Source organism: Budorcas taxicolor, chromosome 23 (genome assembly GCF_023091745.1).
Source record: "Budorcas taxicolor isolate Tak-1 chromosome 23, Takin1.1, whole genome shotgun sequence".
NCBI lineage: Eukaryota > Metazoa > Chordata > Mammalia > Artiodactyla > Bovidae > Budorcas > Budorcas taxicolor.
In genome coordinates, this window is record NC_068932.1 from 43,819,681 (window position 1) to 43,846,120 (window position 26,440).

General features: G+C 56.9%; 1 protein-coding gene across 1 annotated transcript in view; it reads right to left on the reverse strand.

The window, feature by feature from the left end:
• The window catches only part of CTBP2 (C-terminal binding protein 2), a 35,003-nt gene that overhangs the window by 6,335 nt on the left and 2,228 nt on the right, over positions 1–26,440 (reverse strand). Inside the window, exons 2-4 of the mRNA XM_052660687.1 lie at positions 5,794–5,948; positions 5,320–5,464; positions 1,381–1,587 (exon numbers count right to left, since the gene is read on the reverse strand). Of these exons, the coding sequence (XP_052516647.1) occupies positions 1,381–1,587; positions 5,320–5,464; positions 5,794–5,948 (507 nt within the window). The remainder of the gene's footprint in view (positions 1–1,380; positions 1,588–5,319; positions 5,465–5,793; positions 5,949–26,440) is intronic.

Sequence of the window (26,440 nt, forward strand, 5' to 3'; positions counted from 1 at the left end):
GGGGCTGGGGGGGGGCTTGGTGTACAGCCTGGAGCAGGCAGGCTGGCCTCACAGGACTGGCTTTCAGAAGGCGGATGGGGAAGGATACAGCGCAAGAAACGACCCCTCTAAGAACCTGCTGTGATGCCTGGAGGCAGAAGCCATGGAAACGAGTGCTCTTCCACGTGGCTGGGCAACTCGCACGGCCAGGGCCCACCTGGGGCAAGAATGCACGATGGTCTAAGAACCAGCTCCAAGGCCCACCTCCTGGAGCAGCAGGAAGCCCTGCGGCACCAGCAGAGGGTGCTGCGGCTCGGCGCCAGCATTTCTTAGTCCTTTTCTACCTTCCACTCAAGAAAAAACGAAGCTGGACTCTTGTAACAAGTTTACCTGTGAGAGTGTGATCACCCCTGACACCTGGGCTCTTAAAACTCAAAAAGATGTGCGGGAAAGATATGCGTTCCTGGAAGATGCTCCCTCTACCTGTTGAAGCTGGCACCATGGCCATCTCAGTGGTCCTGTTATTCAGAGACAGAGCTCCAAGCTCAGGGCTGAGGGACAGCTTGGGGGAACCTTCTGGAAGCCAAGCCCTGCAGTCAGGACTGACCCCACGGGCTTCTCATGTCTTCTCTGAGTTCTAAGGGGCAGCTGCTGTGTATCACTCATCCCCAGTGTACAGATGGGGAGACTGAGGCAGAGAGAGTTGGAAGGTCCTTGAGAGAGTTCTTGACCTTTCCTCAAGGTCACAGAACTGGAAGGAGCAGGACTGACATGCAGCAGCAAGCAAGAGCCCCCTCCTGTTTGACTCGGGCCCCTGTGTTGCCTACAGCCTGGCAGTCCAGCTTCTCTCCACCCAGTGTGTGCCACCCCCCAGCTCCCCACTGGGCTAACGCACCCCAGGCCCACCCAGAGTGGCCAGTGGGAGCTGGGTCTCACGTTTCCCCTAGTGAGTTTTCCAAGCTGCTGATCTGACCCTCTGGCTCGAAACCCTTCAGAGACTCCTTGCACCCACCCCTGCCTGTCACCTCCGGGTGCTCAGCCCAGCCTGCTGCCCAGGTTTCCACCCGGGCACCAGTCGTCAAGCGGGCCACTGCCCTTCACCCTCTGCCCTTGGGGGCGGTCAGGGAGCACGGCCCCTCCCTAGGGACGCCCTCCTGCCGCCGCCTCCCTTCCCCACACCCATCAGGCGGGGTCTTCCAGAAGCTGCCCCCATCTTCCCTGGGGGTCAGCTCCCTAGCCAGCTTTGACCTCTGACCTCCCAAGCCTCGCAGCCACGGCCCTCCTCTGGCCCAAGAGGTCCTCCTCCAGCTGCGGTGAAGCCTGAGTTCCAGGGCCGGGCCTCCGCCTCTCCGAGGGTCCCTGCGGCAGCCCCTCCCCGGGCGGTGGGCGGGGCGCACTTACCGAAGCCAATGAGGCCCAGCGTCTCCCCGCGGATGCGCGCGGCCCCCGAGGCGACCTCCCGGATCTGCTCGACGCTCTGCACCCGCGTGCCTTCCCGCAGCGCCTGGTACAGCCAGGTGTTCCTCCGGTACAGGTTAAGGATGTGGCAGATGGTGGAGTCCGCTGTCTCCTCCACAGCCGCGGATGGGATGTTGCACACGGCGATCCCTGGGAAAAGCAGAAGGCCAGGCACGGGGATCAGAGCCCCGCGTTCTGTGGGGAAGTGCCAGGGCTTCCAGGCCACCCAGGGTGGCAGCGTTGGCCGGTACAAGCCACTCTGCGCGTGTCGTCCCCGCGGGTCAGGGTCTCTGTGGCCTGGGGGTCTCCAGCTCCACGGCCATCCCAGGAGGATTGCTGTCCAGGGCTGGGCTCACCGCCACTCAGCCCCTCACTGACCCCACGTCCCCCCAACCCAGTGTTTCTAGACCCACGTCTCTGCGAAGTGAGTAGCGAGCCAGCTCTGACCACCACCCACGTCCAGTGGCAGGAAGGCAGCGAGCAGGGCCCACTCCTGACAGGCCGCGGGGCCTGGAGACCCAGAGGTTCCTTGCCATACACGAACTGGATCCTGCTCTCGAGGTGGGGCTGGGGGTCATGGAGACTGGCCTTTTGTTGAAAATTGTATTCTAAGAGTCTAAAGTCATGAACGTGTTGTTACTGGGTTTTGTTTTTTTTTTTTTTTTTAAAGGCAAGACAGAATTAGAAACAAACACCTTCAAGGCCCGTGGGCTAGGACAGGATGCATCTGTAGTCCAATCTCACCTTTGTCCCGCAGACCCCAACCCCTCTCCCGCTTGGGTTGGAAAGAAGATTGAGGGACAGGTGCCCACCCGGCTTTTTCAAAGCACTGCAGGGCTGAGAGCAGCTGCGGAAGAACGAGCCCTCAGGGTCTGCGTGAGGAGCAGAGACGAAGGCCAGAGTCTGCCAGCACCGGGAGGCCTTCGGGGAGACCTGCCCCAGGTCTCCCGTGGGAAGGGCCTGGGCACTGACCCTCCTCACTGGCGGGAGGAGGAGAGTATTTGTCAGACGAGGGAGGGACAGCTCCTCAAGCTGCCCCGCGTGGCGGCCCAGCTGCAAAGGTCTGCCCTGAACCCCAGGCATAGGAACCCGGGAAACACACCAGGGCTGCAGCGTCGGGCCTCTGCCTTCCTGTCTCCCGGTCAGGAGTGGGGGCACAGGGCACCTGCAGCTGTCCTGCAGAGATAGGACACAGGACCCATTCCGTGGAGCACCCCCTTCTATGTCATCACCCCAAGAGGGCCGCCCTGAGCTCCAGGGTCTCGGCGACCCCCCAGGAAGAGCTGCTTTTGCTCTCTGCTCTCATCTGCTGACCTGGGCCAGAATGGACACCAGATCAGCAAGCTTGCCAGAAAGGCTCAGAGAGACGGTGCTCGGTCTAGGCACGGGCTCTTGCCACCCACTGTCCGCCTCATCCTGCTCCTTCCTGGACCTTGGGGTGACATGCCCTCTACCTGCCCAGGCCCTAGGGCGCGCTGGAGGGGAGCTGCCCTTCTAGGAACACACACCAGGAACCCGGGGCATCATCCAGAGGGGAAGACCTGGGCCACCTGCTTTTCCATCCTCATTACAGGTCAGCTGACTGAACAAGCGGCGAAGGGCACGTGGAGACAAAGGACGGCTGGATGGAGGCCCAGGCTCCTTCCGCAGATTCCACATTTGACAATGCCCCTTTTCCGACAGCCCAGCAGATGACCCTGAAGCCGCGCTCTTGTCATATCGGAGCGGGGTCAGTGAAAAGGCCTCCGCGGACACGCAGTTTACATCCTCCAACCCGACATCGCAGGCCTCGGGCTAGCCTCCGCGGTAGGGGTTGCAGTAAGGGCTGCGGGGCCCCACTCGGGCACAGCCCCTGCGACTGCATAGACGGCAGGCACCTCCCCCATCCAGCCCGGCCCCGCCCGAGAGGAACGGCCGGGTCCAGGCAAGGAAGCCTGATGGCACACACGTGCGGGTGGCTGCGCCGCGAGGGGCCACACCGTGGCGAGGGGCCACACCGTGGAGACGGGAAGGGGGGGCGGGGCGGAGGGAAGGGTGCAGAGCCCTCGGGGAGCCGGGCCCCACTTTCTCAGTCGCTGCTTGAACTTGGGATCTCAGCTCCATCCAGAGCACAAAGAACGTTTGTTTTCAAACAAAAACATTCTTCTGGCGCCAGGGGAAAATGGAAAATTTTAGTTTACATTAGACATGCTTCTGGAGGCGCAAGTCTTCCCCAAGCTTCTCTGTGGAGACAAAGAGGGACTGAGAGTGACTCAGTGGACGTGGGAGCCCCCTCGGCCAGACCCGTCATGAGCCTCCTCTTGGACGGGGTCAAGTGAGCCCTGGGGAAAGGGCTTGAGATGCTGGAGACTGGCCAGGGGGCACCCCGAAAACCAAGATCGATCTTCAGAGCCACCTGCCACGAGGCACCCCACTCGGGATGGGCGAGGGGAAGAGCAGAACCCATGGGACAGGGACCACCTCCTGCTTTTTCCTCGGGGGTCACCTGGGCAGCAAGCCTGACCTGCTGGGGCCCGAACTCCCAGACCGCCTGCCAGATTGCACAACAGGCTGGTGCCCTCAGGAAGAATCAAACCAGACTCAGCACCACTCAGAACAGGCCCCACTGGGGCCAGGTTTCCCCCTGCTTCCTGCTTGTGCCCATAAAGCTCCTGTGGCTCAGGAACTGGGGTGCAGCCCCGATGCATGCAGGGGACCTCAGCGGGGAGCTGCAGCCCACATGGTGCGCCCAGGTGGAGAAGCAGCAGGTGGCTGTCAGTGGGCTGCGGCAGGTGGCCAGAACCATCAGGTCCCACGTGCGTAGGTGGTCACATGCAGGTGTGACGCTGAGCTGACGGAGCCGGGCACCGCGTGTACTCTCCTGCCTGTTGCTGGAGCAGGCAGGGGCTCAGAGGCCTGGGTTCCCGGCCACTGGGAGGTGCCTGCCTCAGCCTCATGGTCGCAGAGCACCAGGCAGATCACAACCTGTGCACTAGGTGCCGGGCTGGCATGCTTCAAGACAGCAAGGACGCTGACTTCAGAGGGGCTTGTCCAGTGGGACCTCCCTGGCCCCTCCAAAGACAGCAGGGCAGCCTGGAGACCCCTGTGGTCAAAGCTTGGGCCCCTTGGTGGTGGCAATGACGGCAGTGGAGGTGCTGGAATTCCAGCTGAGCCATTTCAAATCCTGAAGATGAGGCTGTTCAGAGTGCTGCACTCAATATGCCAGCACATCTGGAGACCTCAGCAGTGGCCACAGGACCTGAAAAGGTCAGTTTTCATTCCAATCCCAAAGAAGGGCAATGCCAAAGAATGTTCAGATTGGGCCCTTGAATCTCTGCCAACACTCCAACACGCTTAGTGCCCACATCAGGTGCCAGGCCGCCAGGCCAATGCCCTCCCTCGGGGAGTGTGCCGCCAGGGGTCTGGAAAGCAGCCAGGAGCCCCGCTGGGAAGTGGTCCCCCTGCACTGCCCTGACCTGGTAAGATTCCTGTGTGGACAGCTGCCCTGGGGAGATGGCGCCACCCCAGGACTGGAGGAGACCCAGAAAAGGGCACCCCCCACCCCAGGAACACCAAGTTGTGCGCTCAGCAAGAGTAACCTCAGGTTGGTGGGTCCTGGCTGGCCGGCACAGGGCTGCGGCCACTCACACAGTCCCCTCTGCAGCGGAGGGCTTGTGGCTTCGTCTGGCTCATGTCCTTCCCAAATGAGACAGCCTAGCACAGCCCCCAGGCCCCTCGATGGGGCCTCTGCCCCCAGCAAGGAGGTGTGTCTGGCTGGCTAGGTTCCCTCTGAAACCAGCCACCACCCTCCCGCCCGGAGCCAGCAGGGCGCTGTCTCAGTTCCAGCCTCGTCTGCTCCATTGGGCACTCGGCAGGCACTGACGGGCACGGATGGGCACTTACCGAGTTCCCCCGCAGCTTTGATGTCGACGTTGTCGTAGCCGCTGCCTATCCGCACGATCACCCGCAGGGCCTTGAACTTCTCCAGGTCCTCCCTGGTGAGCGTGATGGTGTGATACATCATGGCGCCGACCGCCTCGTTTAAAACCTGTGAAGGGGCAGGCAGAGCATGGCTGGAGGCCCCCATCACCCTTGAATTCCGGCAGGAAGATGACCGGTGAGGATGCGGCCTGGGTGTCCACGGCGTCCCCCTAGGGGAGAGGGCCCTGGTGGGACTCTGGGGGCCTGGTGGTGACTCTGGGTGATGCCAGGGAATGGGGGCAGGGGGCAGGCTCAGGGAGGAGGGGCAAGGCACTAGCCAGCAGAGACCAGGGTAGAAAGAAGGGGGCCTGGCAGGGGTGCTCGCTGAGTGCCAGCTGCTGCCACCTGACCGAGGGGGCGACCCCAGCCGGGCGGGCAGGGCGGGGCGGGGCCCACCTTCTCGTGGATCTCCTGGGTGGACTGTGCGTCGCAGAAGGCCACGGTGGCCAAGTCCTTCAGGATGGGCATCTCCACCGTGCAGTCTCTGCCGTCGAGCAGCGCCACCAGGGGGCGGGGGTGCAGGGGGCCGTTCATGATCTGGGGGCGGATGCCTGGGAGGAGGGAGGGGACAGGGTGTGTGTGCCAAGTGGCCAGGGCTCCCCCAGCTGTGGTGGGGGGCACCCACGGAGGTGCCCCCACTCCAGCATCCATGTGCCTCCCTCCTGGGAGGATTCTGGGACCAGCCCAGGAGACAGAAGGAGCATCTGTGCAGCTCATTTTGGCAGAGGAGCTAAGATGCCCCTCCACAGGGCCGTGTGCGGCCAGCCCTATTGCCATGTGAAATCAGGTCAAGCCCACATCAGCTGCTGCCACCAGGGACACAGCCTCAGGGCTGCCCGGCTGCCCCTAAACCTCTAAGACCCAGAGACCTTCAGGACATCTGAGGGGGTCTAGCCCACGGCTCCTGGAGGTAGAGTAGACTTCACTCGGCCCCTCTGCCATGCCTCGTTGTCCCTGCCAGGCCACGCTGCCCTTCTAAACATGCGTGGCATGTGCTGAAATGAAACAAGAGGGACACGTTAGGGTGTCAGCATCCTGTGGGATGAAGCTGAAGGTCTAATCCTTAGGCCACCTGATGCGAAGAGCCAGCTCATTAGCAAAGACCCTGATGTTGGGAAAGATTGAAGGCAGGAGAAGGCGGCAACAGAGGATAGGATGGTTAGATAGCATCCCCGACTCAATGGACATGGACCTGAACAAACTCTGGGAGACAGTGGAGCACAGAGGAGCCTGGCGTGCTGCGATCCATGGGGTCACAAAGACTTGGACTCGACTGAGCGACTCAACAGCATCCTGTAAGAGCTTCCTGGAGGAAACCCGTGGGAGACATGCACCCTCTCACTGGGCTCAGGGAGAAGCAGTATGTGTATATGACTGTGTGAGGGTGTGAGAGAGAGAGAGAGAGAGAGAGAGAGAGAGAGAGAGAGAGAGAGAGAGAGAGAGAGAGAGAGAGAGTGAGAGAGTGTCTGTGTGTGTCTGTGTGTGTGTGTAGGCCAGTCTGAGGTGGTGGACAAGGAGTGTGTGTGGTGGGGGTGCAGGAGGCCTGCTGGGGATTTGACAAAAGGAATCTTCTCAAAGGACCACAGTGCAAGTCAGCTACCTAGACCAGCCAGAGCTGTTTTCATGTGCTGATGCTTCCAGCGGAGACCAAGGATGCTGGACCTCACAGCTGGCGAGGGGGCAGGCCTGCCCGCATGCTGCCTAAGTCCACATTCTCCAGTGGCACCGTGCCTCCAACCCAAATGATGGAGGACTGCTCTGCCCTCCGCTGTGGGGACCCATCACTGGGCACACACATCAGCCCAGGGCACCTCATCCTCTGTGACCAAACCATTCCCTTCACATTCACACTGCAAGGTCTTGGATTTTTGGCCCCCATGTTCAATCACCTTCCTGGGCTTCCCTGATAGCTCAGTTGGTAAAGAATCTGCCTGCAATGTAAGAGACCCTGGTTTGATTCCTGGGTCGAGAAGATCCCCTGGAGAAGGGAAAGGCTACCCACTCCTGTGCTCTGACCTGGAGAATTCCACGGGGTCGCAAAGAGTTGGACATGACTGAGCACCTTCCACTATGTTAAATCACCACGAGGAACTGCAGCACCCGGTGGCCAGGACAGGGCCACTCCTGTTTTCTTACCAAATCACAAGCATGCGTGTATGTGTGTGAGTGCTGGGGTGTGTGTGTGTGTGGTGGCCTACCGGGGACTTGACGAATGAATCTTCTCGAAGGACCATAGTGCAAGTCAGCTGGCATCACAGGTCACAAGACAGCCTTCCACACATCTGAGTTTCTCAGATGTTCAGATAAACTCTGATGATGGCCACTGCACCAGGGCCAGGCAGAGCACAGAATCTCTTTATCCTCTTCAGCACTGGGCTCACTCAGGCTCCCAAAGGCCAAAGCAGGAGCTGCTGACATGCTCACACATGGGGCCTCGGTTTCCCAGCCCAGAACCACCAGAAAGGGCTCCCCTCGCGGCCGCCATGAGATAGCCATGGATGAGTCCCCTCCTCCGTCGGCCGCCAGGGCTCAGGACCCGGCCCCACAGCGCCTGCACGACCTGGACGTGTCCCGGACAGCTCTCCCACACCACAGCTGCAGCCTTGGGGGACAATTGTCTCTTTGAACTCGAGCAGAGAAAAGCCTTTTGTTCTGGTCTGGGAAGAACCAGCCGGGGTGGCTGGGGGCAGCAGGCTACCTCTGGGCAGCACCAGGCTGGGGCTCACAAGTGATCAAGGTCCCTCCCAGCCCTCAAGTGGCAGCCAGACCCCTACTGCCTCCTCGGAACCCGGATCCCCAAAGGGGGGCGGCCAAGGGAAGCTGAGTTGCCAAGTGCCAAGTCCACAGCACTGAGGCCAGCTGCTTGTTGGGGGGGCTGGTGCGCACCTCACGAGCATCCTGCTTTGCCCCAACGGAAAAGTCCGTGAGAGCCGAGGTGCTGTGTGCAGATGGGCAGAACATACCCCAAAGACCAAGAGTGACATCTGCAGACAGGACCCCTGGACACCCCTGGACACCCCGCAGAGGGAGAAGTGGGGAGCAGGGATGTCACCTGGCGTCCCACACCCTCCCCTCACCCTTGAGACGGCACCGCTGTCCTGTTAGCAGACGAGGAAGGAGCACAAGGTGGAAAGCACGTCACTGGAGGAGACAGTTGGGGGGAGGGGGCAGCCGGTGCCAACTTGGGGTCCACACCCACCCTGAGAGGTAAGATGGCGAGACAAGCAAGCCTGAAAGGACCCATTCTCTTCCTCCAGCTTCACTTGGCCCCCAGCACCTCCTACGAAGCCCAAGGCTGGGCCCCTGGAGGACCTCGTGGGTAAACGTGCTCACTTGGCCCAGGCTGTCCCTCCCACTGGGTGAAGAACACCCCAACTTCACTCCGGGGGCGGGGGGGGGGGGTGCTGTCAGGAGGGTTAACCAGACAACATTTGTAAAGTTCATGATCACAACTAGAGATCCAAGCAGTTAATTAAAAAGGCATCACACGGGAAAACAGTGGGCACCAGGCAGGCGTCTGGAGAGGCTGAGGGGCCACTGCTGCAACGTGTCCATCCACAGCATCAGTGCATGCATCCCGTTACCTGGGAAACAAACTCCGGGTTGCCTAGCGATTGCCTCCCTCCCTGACTTGGGTCGTCTTTCTCTCTGGCGAAACCCACCCTTTGCCCTTGTTCAGGCTGGGCATGCAGAACGCACAAGACCCATGGGCTTCCTGAAGCCTGAGGCTCGGATATCAGCTTCAAGCTCTCTATGGTAAGGCAGGAGTCAGAGATGCAAGGGGGACCACGAGGCTCAGGTGCAAAGGCTGGGGAAGGATGCTGAGGGGGGATGGCTGGCTGGCAGGTGAGAGTGGGCGAGATTCACAGGTGTTCTGGATGAAGTGCAGGGACCACAGTGTAGAGCCAGGCTTTAAGGGGGCCACATGAGGCCCCAGCACTGAGGACAAGATGGATTAGCCAGGTCACTGTCAAGGTCGGATTCTACAAAGGGGCCATGCTGGATAGACAATGCTCCTTCAGTTCCAGATGGGACTCATCAAGCCGCATGCCTCAGAATCCAGTTAATTTCAAGCCACTGTGCCCAGAACCCAATGTCCCTACAGTCTTGCTGGAGGAACCCAGGAAATGCCAGGAAGATGAAGTAGCAATTAGACTTTACATCTCACCTCACATTAACTGAGACATTCTCCAGTGCTTCTGGCAACTTGAAACACTTTTAACTGTATGAGATTAAAAGATGCTTACTCCTTGGAAGAAAAGTTATGACCAACCTAGACAGCATATTAAAAAGCAGAGATGTTACTTTGGCAACAAATGTCCGTACAGTCAAGGCCATGGTTCTTTCCAGTAGTCATGTATGGATATGAGAGTTGGACTATAAAGAAAGCTGAGCGCCGAAGAATTGATGCTTCTGAACTGTGTTGTTGGAGAAGACCCTTGAGAGTCCCTTGGACTGCAAGAAGATCCAACCAGTTTGTCCTAAAGGAGATCAGTCCTGAGTATTCATTGGAAGGACTGATGCTGAAGCTGAAACTCAGGGACCAAGGACCCAGCAGAGGCCAAGAAGGCACCTGATGATGAGGATCAGAGGGTCCTGGTGGCCCTCAAGTCAGACTGACCATTGCCCTTCTCCAGTCTCCCTTCCCATTGATGAACTCACTCCACCCGTTTCAGAATAATTCCAACTGCACCTGGATACACCTCGGAAAGTGTATCAGTGTCCAGCATTAAGTCTGTAGGGCAGAGAAAGCTCAGCCGACTCCCCTGGTGTCAATTACTTGCTGGTTTTAGGCTCGCTTCCTCACAAGCAGGGACGCAGCGCCCCAGCTCGAGGCTACCTCTGACGTCTGCCCCTGGGCCTGGTGTTGCTTTGGGCTGCAGCTGCACACAAATAATTGTGCAATTAGACACACTTAGTGGAAAACAAAGACCACACCAGGCTGAGTTGCCGGAGGTTTGTTAAGAGTGACCAGCGGTCCAGTGAATGCTAAGTTCAAAGGACTCTATGAATTCCAAGATGGAAAGGGGGGTGCCCCGGGGAGACGTCGGTAAACTTCAGGCCCCCAGCCTTGATGCCACCTTATCTGGATAGCAGCACCAACTCCTTCCCCCGGGCGACAGGCTGATGGGGCTGCAGTTGAAGAAACGGGAAGACGTGCGCATGCCGTGTAGAGCGGCCCTGTGGTGTATTTCCCGGCCTTTCTGGACACCGAGTGAGTTCAGTGGACATCCTACAGAACCATGCATCATTTTCTAAAGGTTGGCTTCTGTCACTTGCAACTCAAGAATCAAACCGTCTGAGATGTGATTTTGCAGCTTTCGGATTTTAGTTGTTGAGCAGTTTTACCCTAAAGATAGTGGCTGTAATAATGATGTTTGACCCAGCAGGCAGAGAGGCCCCTTTCAACAATGGACCAGATTTTAGGAAGTGTCCCCACACCGCAGCAACCTCAGAGTCCCCAAAGCCAGGCTGGCCAGGATAATGGATGACAGTCACGTGTGTAGGCGGCCACACCTGTGCGGGATCACCTCTCTGCTCACAGACGGGGCTGGACAGGTACAGCGAGGCTGCCGTTTGAGGCCTCACAGGACGCACAGGTGGGGCTGGGACCCCTGAGGGAAGAGGACCTGCCATCCATCCCAAGTCCATACTAAGGTCCTCCCTGCTGCCCGGGATTCTCTGCGTGGTACCACTGGTCTTGACAGCTGACACCCTGAGCAAGCACCCGGAAAAGCCAGCAGACGGAGACCTGTGTGGGGCCGCAGAAAGACCCGAGACAAAACACACTGCTCTGCCCAGCTCAGCAAGAGGGTGGGGAGACGATCAACCAGCTGGTCATCGGCTCCCAGGACCTGCACGGGGGCCCGGGAGGTAGAAGGCGGCTCCCATCCTCATGTGCAGGTGGCCCTGGGGAGAATGGGGAGACGCAGCCATGCAGAGCCCAGAGGCTCGGAGTGCGTGGGGAGGGACACGTCAGGCCCGCACCTGTAGCCCTCTAGCCCGGGTCACTTCGCAAGGATCTGATCACATCTCCCCTCCATCCCTTAAATGCAGCTGCTCCCCAATTAAAAGGCCATTTCCTGCAACCCAGCACGGCCCCACCCTTCTTGGCTGGACTCTTCAGTTCCGATCCCCAGAAGGTCAGACCCAGAATCAGATCCCACGTCTGACGAACAGCATGTTTCACGGGCTGGTGTTTCCATGACCTGGAGCTGCAGCTCGTGACTCGTGGGGCCAAGCGGGAACCAGATGCTGACCCTGGGACAGAAACGAGCCCTTATCCGAGACTCTGCTTTCAACTCGCAAATGTGGCTGTGTTGAAGGGTCTACTCGTCCACCCGCGGCCTGGGGCAGCAGACTCCTGCCTGCAGAAGGAGGCTGTGGAGCCTCGTGGGGGGCGGGCTTCCCTTGCTTTGTAAACATGTTTATCCACGTTACGAAAACTATTCTACACTGTTAACAACAAACGTTCTGCAGTCGGGTGGAGCCTACTCAGAAAGCAGTTCTGGAAAGCGAACGAAGGCAATGACTGTCCCCAACACCCCAAGAAGGTGCCTGACCTGCAGGAGCGCCCCTCGCCTTTCAGGGCAGGGACCACGGCAGCAGGAGAAGGTGAGGGGTGGTTCAGAGAGCGGCTGCAAGGCAGGGATTTGGAGAACAATGTGTGTCGCTAAGTGTGGCGCTATTTTAAGGTTAAAAAAGAGTGCAGTTACTTTTGGAAACCTCATCTTTGTTCCCACATTGCTATCTGCCTTTTCATTTGGCAAAAGTGCTTTTCTCTGCGGTGTCCCTGGGCAGCTCTCCCAGGCCCAGGAAGCCACGTCCGCTTTCTCCGGGCCAGTCTGGGATGCGGCCAGGCTGCAGTTTGATTTTGAAAACTTGGTCAAGCGCAGACATGCTCTCCCGGCACGCCGGAGAACCCAATTCTTCTTTGGCGGCCTTGCTTTTCACAACTAGTTCTGCATCGCAACACTACCCGCTCCAGCACTCAGCTTCCATGCTGCGCCCTACCTGGCCCGAGTGGCAGTGAGCCCTTTCTCACTGGCCTGGGATCCTGAGCAGGAATGTCCCAGGATCCTGGGCAGGAATGTCCTGGGATGGAGGCGATGACCAAGGAACGGTGCACCTACAGCCTGAGGGCTGAGGGCAGTTTTGCGACCCACGGGAACCACAGCAGCGGAAGCCAACGGCAGTTACTGGAGTGGGCACTGGCTCCCAGGCTTCCAGCTGCCCTCGCCAAGGTGGACCTTCAGATCCCACCCATCCCCGCTCCTTCCCGATTTCTCACCTGCAAGCTCTGCCATGGGAGAGCCTGGCCTGGCTCTAGGGCCCCAGTGAAGATACAGGCACGGACGCCTTCCTCAGGGAGCTCTCCATGCACAGAGACTCTGGCTTATAGAAGAAATAGCTTTCCCCAAGATACTTCAAAATCCAGAGCAGGAGGGAATTCCCTGGCAGCCCAGTGGCTAGGACTCTGCAATTCCCCTGCCAGGGGAGCCCGGGGTTCAACCCCAGGTTGGGGAACGAAGATCCCACAAGCCATGCGGCACAGCCAAAAAATAAGATAAGAATGAAAACAAAGTCAGAAACACGAGATCAGTTTCCATCTGGGCCTAGATGGGGAAGTCCACTCGTCTAATACAGGCCAAGCGAGATGGGAACACCTCGCAGTTTGACGCAGGCTGGAGCTGAATGGCCGTGTGCTCAGGGCTGGAGGGGACAGCAGACCTGGACGACAAACGCAGATACACAACCCCTGCGCTCACGGCAGGCATGACTAATCAATCCCAGTGGGCTTGGTCTCAGACTCCCTGCTGACCCCATGGGGCGCCCCGCAAGGTTAGCTGACATCTGCCGGCCATGCTAAGTGGACCCAGTCTCCCTCTAGGATTGGGTAAAGGAAAGTGAAGGTCAGTGTTCCACACGTGACACCATCACTGTCAGCGTGAAAGAAGCAGCGAGATGCAGCCCCAGGGGAATGACGCCAAGGGGCCCCAGCCAGGCGCAGCCCTCCGCAGTCACTCTGGGACGGGCCTCTGTTCTGCTGGGGGCGGGCAAGGGGGCTTCTGGAGAGGAAGTGGAGAGAGCCCCCCGCCTAGAGTGGGGCTGGGCTCTGCGGCAGGTGCCTGGGTTTGCACCCAACTCCTCGCAGCAGGACCTCAGGTGTGCCTGGTACTGTTCCCGGTGGCCTCTGACACCCGCCCTGTCCCAGGGTAACTCTGTTGCTCCCCGCCAGTAACCCCAAGATGGGGAATCACTTCCCCACTCCCGGGAAATGGGCTGGGCTTGAACTTCAGCCTGAACCCCCTCGAGTGACAGAGGGGCTGCTGCGCCGCTTCCTAGGCTGGGCCCCCGGGGTGGGCACCATGCCTTCCAAATTCACAGTGAAACAGACCAGCTGTGAGCTGGGACACACCAGGAGGCAGGACCACAGCCAGGGTCCAGCCATCTAGGCTGAGGAGGGGAGGGCCGCCACAAGCCGTCCAGTCCCAGCAGAGCCCCGCTGCCTGCAAGCCAGAAGTTCTGGGGCCATCGGCCGCCCAGCGACAGCAGACTGATGTGTTCAGCAAGGCCTGGCCAAGGCGGAAAGAGCCCACGTGTCCTCTGACTGGCAGGGACCCATTGCCAGTGCGGCAGGAACCCCCAGAGGCCAGTCCCCAGGCCCTCCTCAGGAGAGATCAAGGCAAGAGATCCCGTGGAGGACGGACTTCCCCAGGTGAGGCGCCCCAAGCAGGGATCAAGCTGGGGGTGGTTCAGTGATGGGACTGGTTCACCAACATGGGCATCCCTGTCAGGGAGCAGCTCCCCCAGTGATGGGCAAGGCTGTCCCCACAGCTCTCACCAGGGCCCGTCTCCAAGGCCTGGCAACGGCAGGATTTTGGGGTGGCCTTTCGAAAACAGAGTGGGGGTTTCCCTGGTGGCTCAGAGGGTAAAGCGTCTGCCTGCAGCGTGGGAGACCTGCGTTTGATCCCTAGCTCGGGAAGATCCCCTGGAGAAGGAAATGGCAACCCACTCCAGTACTCTCGCCTGGAAAATCCCATGGACAGAGGAGCCTGGCGGGCTACAGTCACGGCTGAGCGACTTCACTTTCTTCTTTCTTTCGAAAACAGAGTGGGTTGCCATTTCCTTCTCTAGGGGATCGTGCCTACCCAAGAACTGAACCCTGGTCTCCTGCACTGCAGGTGGATTCTCGGTTGACTGAGCCTCCAGGGAACACCCTGGGAAACCAGAAGATCTGCGTAGATTGGGAGTTTGCGATGGACACGCACATAGTTATGTTTTAAGATAACCAACAAGGACCTACTGAAAAGCACAGGGAACTCTGCTCAATATTGTGTAATAACCTAAAAGGGAAACGAATTTGAAAAAGAATGGATACATGGATATGTGTAACTGAATCACTTTGCTGTACACCCGAAACTCACACAACATTGTTAACCAACTGGATTCCAATATGAAACCACTAAGGAAAAAAGTTAGTTTAACTTGTTTTATTTATGATACTTTATTGGGGTGGTCGGGCACAGAACCCAAGTCATCTCTAAAGTATGGCTGTGTGGGCACTGCCCACAGGTTGCCCAGGGATGAGCAGTACCATCAGGCAGGAAGGGAGCCCAGTGGTCACTGCACACACAGCCCTTTCCTGAAAGACCATCAGCAACTTGAATGCCGCTCGGTCTTCCAAAGCCAGGTTCCTCTACTCAGCTGTGAATACGCTAGTAACCGCCGCTCGGGCATGAAAACCCACAAGTATGGGGAGATCTGGCCCTCTGAGTCCTCAGGCAGGGGCGGCGCTGTTGGGGGTGAACCACACCAGGGGGCTCCCCAGAAGGCTGAGCGTGCCCCATGGTAGGAGGCGGGGTGGGTTTGCATCCACTCTTCAGCCCTGATTTTAGTGACCTCTATAAAGGCGGCTGTAGGCTCGGTCCAGATGGCTACAGAGTGGCCCAATAAGTAGATTAGCTTCTTAAATAAAACACGGATCTTAATGAGTCATGGCCTCTGAGTGAGACGCTCTCAAGCCATCTCGCCTTAGCTCAGGTTAACAGCTGGACAGAGAGCTGGCGAGCTGGAGGCTCATGGGCTCTCCAGGGCCCCGGCCACTGCCCACACCCCACCCCAGGCTCACTGGGCAGACACGCGAACCCAGGGTGCACACGAGGGCAGCTTCTGGAAGCTGAGGTCTAGACTTGTGGGAAGCACGCCATCTAGTTTAAAAAACAGTACAATCTGGGACTTCCCTGGTGGTGCAGTGGTTAAGAACCCACCCTGCAGGGGATGTGGGTTCAATCCCTGGTTAGGGATCTAAGATCCCACTTGCCACGGAGCCGCTGAGCCCGTGCGCCATGACTGCCGAAGCTCTCACGCTCGGGAGTCTGTGTGCCACCGTCAAAGGTCCCGCAGGGCGCAACAAGGTCCTGAGTGCCACAACTGGGACCCAACGCAGCCAGCTTCTGCACCTCCAGAAAGACCAGCACCACGTCACTTTAACTGACCCCTTAGAGCCACGCAGGTGAACTGTCCTGGCAGCCTGAACTGTGTAGGGTCCACACCACACCAGGGAACGAGAACTGAGAAAAAGAAGTGACAGACACTTTTTCTTTGCCCAATAGAGCTGAAGAACAAAACCAGGCCCATTTTGCACTTTCTTAGACACTCACACCCGGGCAGCTGTCTGGCATCTAGACGCCCCGACTCTGCTACACTGGACACGCTACTTGCAGGGTGGCCCTGGGTCTTCAGTGTTCCCCCAAGTCTCCAGGGAGCCTCCTGTGTGCCCGGTGAACCCCTCCGCCTGGAAGCAGCACCTGATGTTCTGCCTGGAAACCTACTGCTTTCGGCGGCGGGCATGGCAAACATCACCCACATCAGGGCACAAGAGACCGTCCCGACTGACCGGTCCAGAGGAAACCACACTGAGTGCCACTGAGCAGCAAACCCGCCACCAAGGAGCACAGCTGAAGCAGCCAAGGACGTGTGGCTCTGTTTCTGCTTTTCGGTCAAATGATCCAATGGTCTGTATGTCCCCCAAAGGCTCAGTCTCACGTGGGTGGTCCCACAGCTTCCGGGATGTTGCATGGGGACAGGGCTGCAGACTCTGGGCTTGGGGAATAGCAGGTCTCCGGGTGCAAGGACCCACTGGCTCTCAGTCCAGATGAGGTGGCACCTTTGCCCCCCCCAACATGGGGGAAGAGTCCCTGGAGGGACAAGTGACCAGGTAGCTTATGCCTGGAGCGGGGACGACCTCAGTTGCCCCTTCTGGCCGGGAACATATACAAGCCTCCTTTCCAATCAACAGTGTCCGTGGGAGCCTCTGGAGCCCCTGCTCTTAGTGTGGGGGTTGCCAGGAGTCAGAAGCCCCCCCCCAACCCCCGCCACCAGTGACCTGAGCCTCTCCCCCATGCCCTCCTTCCTGGTGGCAGCTCCTCCAAGCCTCTGCCAAGGAGATGAGCCCACAGCGGGAACTTCTGAAGGACAAAGGGGGCTCCCAGGCCACAAGTGAAGTGACCCTGGTGAACTCAACGCCATGTGTCTCAGCGGCCGAGCTCACCCACCGCTCCTCGGTCAGGGCCCGGCTAACCTTCCCCGGGACCAGGGCTCCCACAGCAGGAGGCGGCCACTGGCGGAGAGGTGGACGTCCAGGGCCTGCTGCCCAGCATGCAGGCAGCTGCCTCTCTCTGGTCCCAGCTCACAAGCCGGGGTGTTCAGAAACCCGTCGCCCACTCCCCCTGCACCCCACCCCAGCCTCGACACTGGGTGGGGGAAGCTGAGCCCCTGAGCCTTGGCGACTTCTAGGAAGGCCCTGCCCATGGTGTGGGGGCGGAGGGGGCGATGCCAGTGGAAGACACTCACTGTATATTTCGCTTCAGCATTTCTCAAGTTCTAAAAACGTGCCTGTAGCAACGACACAACGGGATGTTTGAGAGAAACACAAGTGAAGTAAAGATGAGAAAAGAACCGATGGGTGCCAGGAGTCCGGCAGAGGCAGGCGCTGCACACCCACGGCCCAGCCTGCGTGCCACCCGCCTGTGACGGGCTCACGCGGGGCTGGCGGGACCCCGGGGGCAGGAAGACCCTTAGAGGGGTCGCCACCAGGCCGAGGACATCCCAGTCTTCTTGATTCCTGAAGGGTCGCTCCTTCCAAAACACAGGAAACAGCAATAAACAAGCCTGGCTCTGCGAGCCCTCCAGTCAAGGTCGGGGCTCACAGCGGACACACCACGAGGAGGGCAGGGCTGCTCACGGGTGCTGCCCGCCCAGGTCACTGCCTCTGTGTTTGACTCGTCCCCTCTGATCAGAAAGACCAGCTCCACCAGGGCCCCTGAGGAACAGACAACGTGCCCTTCTCCCTAAAGGCCCCTGGAAGAGCCTGGCAGACTCAGGCTTATTTTCTAATTGCATTGCATGAGCCGAGGGCCCATAAAAACAAAACACCGCCCTGCTTCTTAGCCGTGGCAGCCACTAAGGCCAGGAAGTAGACAGAACAGGGACAAGGCTTTCAGTTTATTGCAGTTTTTCACGGGGCTCTAAAGCCCGAAAGGAAAGTGAGTTTTAAGCACCCTTTCACAGGCTTGCTGTCCGGCGGGCTGGAGGCCAAGCGTGCTGCCCTCAGGCCCCGAAGCAGCCAGGAAGTTCATTTTCCCAAGTGCGACAGCTGGTCGGATGTCCCCACCCTGCTCTTTTCCGCTATAACTTTTTCTTAAAACTTAATGATGTCTTAAGCAATCCAGGCTCAAAGCCCAGTTCACAGGAAAACACTAGAACCCATCACAAAGCCATATTTATCCCTTCAAATAAAAAGCATCTCACAGAAAGCTCTCCAGCAGGGATGCTGGTGGGGTGAAGAGGGTTGGTTGTAAAGACCGCGGCTGGAGGGGAAGGGACAGGCCTGGGCCGGGGTGCTGATGACAACATTCAACCCACGCCACCCCCAGGCTGAGAGCCCCATCAACCGAGCAGAACCACCCCTTCCCCGTGGACTTGGCAATGCCAACCAAGGACTGGACGAAGGAAGCAGCAGATACCCTGGGGAGGAACCCACCGCCAGCTGCTGAAGCAGCCCAGCCAGGCCCCAAACCTGTGCCTGTGAGCTCAGCAGCTTCAACTGGACAAGGCCCTGGGACAAATTTTGTCTGAAATTTTAGATGAGAGGCAGGAAGCAGGCACAACGTAGCAGCCTGTCAATGGGAGGGTGCAGGCTGGGGCAGGCACACCTCAGGCCGGTGCTGGCTTCTTGGACATGTGGCTGAGGGCAGCAAAAATCCGGCTCTTGATTGCTCAGAAAAAGGTTCTTTGGAGCAATGGACTCGGTGGTCCCGTCTCAGGCACAACGTGAACCTCACAGCGATCTCATTTCCCTCGTTACCAAGGTGGCTAGGAAGCTCAGCGTGAAATCCTTTCCTGTCCTTTGTGCGCAGGACAGTGGGGAGTCCTCTCTAAGCTCAGGCCTCATCCCCCAGCTTTATCTTTTCCTGCCCTTATTATTTCTCCATCTACTCAATTTTACCCTTGTGTGTGTGTTAGAGCCCTTCTGAGAGCCAAGCTTAAATCCTCTTAGGACCAAGGAACATTTGACATTCCATTTAATCACATAGAAGAATTAATTTCGGTGACTTCCCCGGGAGGGAGCACAGTACGGAGGACAGGGGCTTGGCTCAACAGCAGAGCCGTGCATGTCCCAGGGCAGCTTGCGGGGCACCAGCTGGGGACAGGCAAATGCCTGCAGGTGCCCTGGGAGCCACCAGCACTGAGCTTGTGCTGTGCAAAGCCTGGGCCCGTCCACGTGATGGGGTCCTCAGAAGGCTGGGGAAGGTCCCCAACTTGCCCTCAATGTCACACCTGGGGAGGTAAAGCTCACAGCACCTTGGGGCTCATGCTCCGGAATCACCCTCTTGACTGCCTCTTGCTGGCGGGGACCCGCACTCCCAGCATTGGGTTGGAGTTCCTTCACCCCAGCTCACAGTGCGACTGAATTTCCCCGTTCTGTGCTTGGTGCTTCCTCCTGACACAGCAACCAAGAACAGGTTTGGACTCAGAAAGGTTGGCACAAAGTCCTTGCCCTGCTGTGGGACCTGGGGAAGAATCGAACCTCTCTGAGCCTCAGAGCTCACATTTTAAAGAGGGAAATTGTCGAGAGTCTTCCTGGGAATCAGATGCGATCACTGCGCCCAGATGCTGCAGGACAGTGACACTGATTGAGCTGGGCAGGTCCTGGAGGCACTCAGGGCTGGCTTCGCTGACCCCAGTCCTGGAGAGTGCAAGAGGCCTGTCAGGGGAACTTGGGACCAGGAGGGGCCCCTGAGCCCTGCAGGGGGCTATGAGTTCCGATCAAGTCAGTATTGGGAGGACCCGCTACCCATGGGCCTCGCCAGCACTTCACAGGCGTCAGATACAGAACCCTGACTCCCCTCCTGGCCCATCCAGAGACCTCGCTCAGGAGGACAAACTCCGCACCAGGGCTTTCTCACCCAGCCCTCCCATAGTTAAACAAGGAGTTGTTCCACTCACACTTGCAAACCCTTCCTGGGATCAATTTTCAACCGAGGTTGGGAAAACACATCCCCAAGAGTCGCCCGCCCCTTGGTGGGGACAAGTGTTTACAGGTTTGATTTTATAACAATTTGGCAAAGGGTGCTTTATTCATACGCTGAGCACCACTGTTGGGCTAAATTTAACTGCCTGTTAAACTGTCCCTGTTAAAGCTGTCCCTTCCTGTTCCTTGAGCAGGAGGGAGCAAGTAGAAGTCAATAGTCTTGTTTTTTTCCCCCATTACATGAAAAACAACTAGAAACGTCCTTTATGTATAAGCCAGCCTCAGAGGAGGGTAAAACCCACCTAACATCAGTTCATTTAGTACATGGAGGTTCTGTGCTGCTAATGTGGGCTATGTTATGGATGAAAGAGCTATTTCCCTTTCATAAACTTGAAAAAAAGAAAAAAACTCCATGTACCAGCAAAGAACCTATGAAATGGCTTTAGAATTCTTGCGTTGTATAATCTTGGGGACACAAAATAGGTTCCAAACACCTGCAAATCTTCCACGTTAATATATGTTGATATTTCTTTTTAAAAATGGTGCCTGGGGCTGCCCTGGTAGCACAGTGGTAAAGACTCCATCTGCCAATGCAGGAGACGTGGGTTCGATTCCTAATCCAGGAAGATCCCACATACTGTGGAGCAACTAAGCCTGTGTGTCACAACTATTGAGCCTAGGAGCCACCACTACCGAGGCCCACGCTCCAGGACAAGAGAAGCCACTGAATGAGAAGCTCGCATGCCACAACGAGAGTCGCCCCCAGTCACCGCACCAGGGAAAAGCCCACAGACAGCCGTGAAGACCCAGCACAGCCAAAAGCAAGCAATAAGATAAATAAGCAAAAATGGTGCTCGGAAAACTGGGCATCCACCGGGGAAATAACGCAGAGGAACCCCCACCTCACTCTATATTCAAGTCAACTCAGGATGCTTCAAGGACTTAAGTGGGAGAGCTAACACTCCAGACTTTTTAGGGAGAAAACACAGGCATAAAGCTTCATGACCTTGGCACCAAAACCACAAGCAACCAGAGGGGAAAGAAAGAAACTGGACTTTATCAAAATGAAACCTTCTGTGCTTCAAGGCACCATGGGAGAAAATGTCTGCCGATCAGGTGTCTGGTACCAAAAGCCAGTGAGGACTCTGGGTTTTGCTTCCTGGCCCACCCAGGTCCCACCCAGAAGAATGTGAACTGGAGAAGCCCTGGGTGGACACTGGACACTCAAAGGCAACGGTCACGTGAGGAAGTAACATGGCGAGGGGGTGTGCTGGCTTTGCCTCTTCTCCGGTAGATAAACGCACCACGGCTCGCCCCGTCTTGGGGCTCATGTCCCCGGGAAAGTCTAACTGCTGCTCTGGACGAGACTGCCACTTCTCAAAATGCGCAGAGTGGAGTTGGGGGTTGGAAAGAGATGCTGACACACAAAATTGTTATCTGCAGACCAGAGCCACATGGGACAGGCTGCTTCCTGAAGGCAGAGGCCCTGGTGCATGGGCCCTACTCTTTTTACTCAGACCTGCTTTCCAGAACTGGAAGAGAATATGCCTGAGAGATGAGAAGGCTCGGCTACCCTGTGCTGGGCAGCCTGGGCCACACAAAGAGGGTCTGGTGGTGGCAGAGCTGGCTGGTGTCCAGCCATAGTCCTGGCCCCACGTCCCCCCATGAGCACACGGATCAATTCCTTTAAACTGAATGGCAGGAAAGCACAGCAAGAATAACTTCATTAATCACGTTCTCCGTGTCCCTTACCATGCCAGGTTGAAACCCTGTTAAACAAGGACCTCAGAGCCCTCCAAGCAGCCAGGAGCCCACTCCCCCCCCCCTTATTGGATGGAGTTTATTAGACAGTCCACACCCACATCCCCACATGGCATTTCCCTGGGGGTGCAGTGCTCCCAGGGGAGGGGGCATGGGCTTGATCCCTGGTGAGGAAACTAAGATCCCACATGCCACAGTCAAATAAAATAAACAGTAGTAATAATAATAAAACAATAAGAGCAAGAAAATCCAAAGCCCAAGTCCCCACAGACCACACTCCTTGTACGATCATGGATATACACGCCTGGCAGCGGGGGTCACGGCAGACAGAGCTGGGAATGGAACGCCACAGAGATGAACTGACAGAAGTGTCCAGAGACCCGATTCTGTGAAAGGCCCGTTTGGCTCAGCCTCTCCCAGGCTTGGCAGCACCACCCTCTGCCCCACTGCGTGGGCAGCAGCTGGAATGCCGCCAGGCCACAGCTCACCCAGATGCCGGCCTCCATGGACAGAAGGGCCCAGTCCATACCCGAGAGGTCAGAGTGGGCCTTTCTCAGGGACAGAGAGCTCGGGATAAGGCCGGTCTCTGAGCCGAATGCCCCACGGCCAGACAGACTCCCACCCCGGGCCTGGGAAGTGGCCCAGGACAATGATAATGACCAGAGTAGGCCTGGCTGATGGGGCCCCTTGGGTGAGGAAGAAGAGTGAACCAAAGGGAGCTGGGACTCTCAACCCAGGTGCAAGCGGCCAGCTCCCAAAAAAGTCTCAAAGCGAAGCCGTTCAGTCGTGTCCGACTCTTTGCGACCCCACAGACTGTAGCCTACCAGGCCCCTCCGTCCATGGGATTTTCCAGGCAAGAGTACTGGAGTGGGGTGCCCTTTCCTTCTCCATTTTCCTTCTGCCAGCCCCAAACACCTACCAAATACAAAACAAAGCCTGTTGATTTCACTGATCTGGGACTGTGTCAGGGGTTGGAATGGCCTGCCAGCACCTTGAAAGTGGACAGCTCTGTCCTGAGAGCTTGATTTGGAAGTGACTGCTGGGGAGAAGGGCTCTGGACGAACGAACTGAGGCTCGAATTTCCTGATCATGGAGGTAGTGGTCGACCAGCAAGGGAAGCCTGGAGATGCCCCAGGGAGCCCCAGGCAGCAGCCAGGACCTCAACAGCCTTCCTGGGGCTACAAACACTGACACACACACACAACCACCCTCACGCTGGTTTGCACAGTGACCTCTCCCTTGGCCGCAGTGTGACGGTCATTCTGGAGTCAGAGCGCTGTGCTCAGTGCCCCCCGCTGGGGTGCAGGCTCTTCAGGGATGCGTTTCAAGTGGTGCAGGCTCCCCATGTGTCCTTATCACATTGTGGTGACTGTCTTTCTATTTACTAACTGGGTGGGCGGTGGTGGGAATGCCTCAGAAGCCCAGGCTGGGCTGCACCCACGTGTGAGTGCCCAACACCTGACCCCAGGCCTGGAACACCGCGGGGGCTGGAGCAGTGCTGAGGGATCCAGCCCCGACCTCTGGCCCTGCCCTGCTCAGCCAGGGCTCTGGGCTCAGGAGCCCTCCCTGGACCACAGCCCAGAGAGGCCTGCTCCCTTCACACATCTCCCGGGGGTTAGGATGTAGGGTCCCAACAATGAGAGAGCTAGGGGCCAGCATCCCACCGCTTGCTCTCTGCAGGGCCAGCTAGCTCCCCACGCTCAGTCCCCACACCCAGTCCCCGAATGTAGACATGCAGGGGGCTGGTTGAGCCCACCCTTCCTGGTCCAGCTCTGCTCTGAGGTTGGGGAGTGAGTGTGATCAGCTGGCTTGGTGGGAGGGTGTCTTTGGGGGTCTCATGGCACCCCTCTCCAGGCTGATGGTTTCTGGGTCATCACTCTCAGAACCAGTGAATCATTTGGACCCCACTCCCCAGCACAGATCTTCCTGTGCAGAAGGACCTTCAAACAAAGGCAGGGATATGGGAGGAGTCACCAGGTGTGAGAGGGCCAGACAAGAACAAATCTCCATTCATATCCAATGGGACTTCTGACCCAGGGGGCCCGGCACGCACACCTATGGTGCTGGAAACCACTGCTACGACATTAGCAGGAGTGAAGCAAAAGGGATCAGTTCCTGTTGACCTAACACTGTGACACCACCAGCCTCTCCCACAGTCCCCGTGTAAACGGGCCCCAGACACCTCCTCTCCTGTCCTGGAGGGTCTCTGGGCAGTGTCCCCAGGAACTAGGTGGGGATTACAGATGCACACAGATCGAGCTGTATCTAGAAAAATGCCTGGACAGAAACCAAAAGGAGCCAGAAAAAGATTGGGCTGGGGCTGTGCTTCTCACACTGGAAGGTCTGCGGCCCCTGCAGCCCAGGTGCGTGGCTGTGTTCAGGGGGACAAACCCGTGAAGATGGCTGCGGAGCTGCTGTTTACGCAATGCGTCTGGCTGCACCAGCTTAGGGAGGGCTCGTGCGACAGCAAATCCTTGGCTGCGGTCAACGCCATGTGACACAGGGGAGGGGGCATCGCTGGGTGATAGCCACTGCCAGAAGGTTCCGCAGCCTGTGCCCCAGTCGAGCAAGTCAGCATGTAAACAGCAGCAGATCCAGGTACCGTCGCTCACACGGGTCTGACATGTAGCCCCAGTAATCCCGCATCATAGGAGCTATGGGCTGCTCCGGGGGCCTGTCCTCATCTGGCTACTCTCCGCTGCCCAGTCCACAGGAGCCAGTTATTTATACCAACAAAGCCAACTAAGATGAAGCAGGTAGTTCACAGACAGAGAAAAGCAAATACAAATTAAAATATGTACTCAAGGATGTACCATACAACACGGGGAATATAGCCAATACTTTGTAATAACTGCAAATGGAAAGTCACTTGGAAAAACACACAAAAGATGAAAAAGATTAAAATACCCAAAGCACATAAAACCTAGCACTCAGAAACAAACAAGACACCCACTGCAAGCGTTTGGATCACCAGTCCGGACAGAGAGAGGGAAGAGGCCTCCTCCCGGCACCCCTGCCCCGCCAGATCAGAAGCAAACAGGCGATTTAGGCGATGATCAGAATGAAGATTTATTCAAGCTGGTTGTGCCGCAAATGACCAAGGCGGCAGGATCTGGATTGAAAGATCGCAGTCTCCAGTTTCAGCTCAGGGCGGTGGGGCTGCCCCCGTGAGCTTCAGGTTTCCGGACCCGAGGTCTGCGGTGCGTCCGTGAAACCTCAGAGTTATCCTCCCCGGGGGCAGAGTGACCGCCCAGAGTAGGACTGGAGGCTCCAACAGATCCATCTGCTATTGCCTTTAGGAAACCTGCCTCACAAAATGTCTCGTATCCAGGCTCAACGCTCTTGGGGCAAGCCGAGCGTCTACCCCCACCCGACTCCCCGTCCCTGACACACTGCTTTTTGGGGGAGGGCTATGATGACACACTCAACATGCAAGAAGGAATGAGAGGAAACACTGCTACGGGACAGATCATCTGATGGAGAAATTTATTTCCTGGCAGACTTCCGACTGCAGGCTTCTTGGCACTGGCTTGCTGCCATGCAAATGAAACAAAAATCAATATCCCTAGGTCTGCAAAACCGTGTGTTAACAATCACACTCCAAACAACTTAAATAAGATCCCTTGCCCCGTCCCCAAATAACAGCGACTGTTTTTGTTAGAAGGCAGTGCAAAATAAACAGAAATGAAAAGAAGAAGAAAAGGCAATTTAACAGGTCCTCCTTCAGCAAAACCTTCCCAGGACTTCAGCGTGCAGATAATCTTTCTGTGATTATGACCAAACCCTCCCGTTGCTTAGCAACACATAATTAAGGAATATGTTTTCAGATCCGCTTTGCAAGCCCAGCCATTATCAGATGAAATTACTGAAGCAACAAATGTCATCGCCATGCAAATTAGTTGGTTGCAAAGAAAGAATGTTTGACGGTGAGGGGGAAGACACAGGCCCTAGAAAACATTATCTGACTTTTCTCCTGCCACATACCGATTTTAAAAAGTCAAATAAATTTTATATAAGACTGAAAAAGAAAATCTCTACATGAAACAAAACTAGAATATATATAGAGAGAGACAACAGAGAAATTCCACCAGTGCTTCTCTGTAAATAAGAAAGAAACGTGTGAAGGTCAACTTATAAAGCAACAGCCTCACTTCAGTCTGCGAGTAGTTTAACCATCACCAGCTTCACCAACGTAACAGATAAATCTAACACTTATCTAAGGGCTATCACATCAGGCTACCAGGCCCCATCCACAGCTATTTAAGAGATATTTTCAAAAAGGTCCCTCTTATTTTTACCACAATTCTCATCCCACTATATCCATCCTATAATGCTAATAATTCATTAAAATAAAAAAGTCACTGAAAAAAGGTGCAGTTTTCTAAACTATGTTGAGGGGAACGGGGAAAGAAAGGAAGAAAGTTGATTTACAGCTTAAATGGTCAGTAAGGGTTCTAGGGTCGAAATGACGATTCTGAAGCACGGCTCTGCCGAGGGTGTCCACCTGGAAATCTATCCCGGTGCCCGGGGACACACATGCACTCAATTCCACTTGGCTCGTGGTTTGAAGAGAACAAGCTAGGGCCACTCTCTTTCCTCTGCACAGAAACACATTCTTCCCTACAAGCAAGCAGAATCCCCAACTGTGTTTTCCAACATGCGAGACTGAGTCTGTTTCTGAAACAGGGAGTTCTAAGGCATTTCAACATCTCTGTTTAACACACACGTCTGGAAGCACACCCGTTT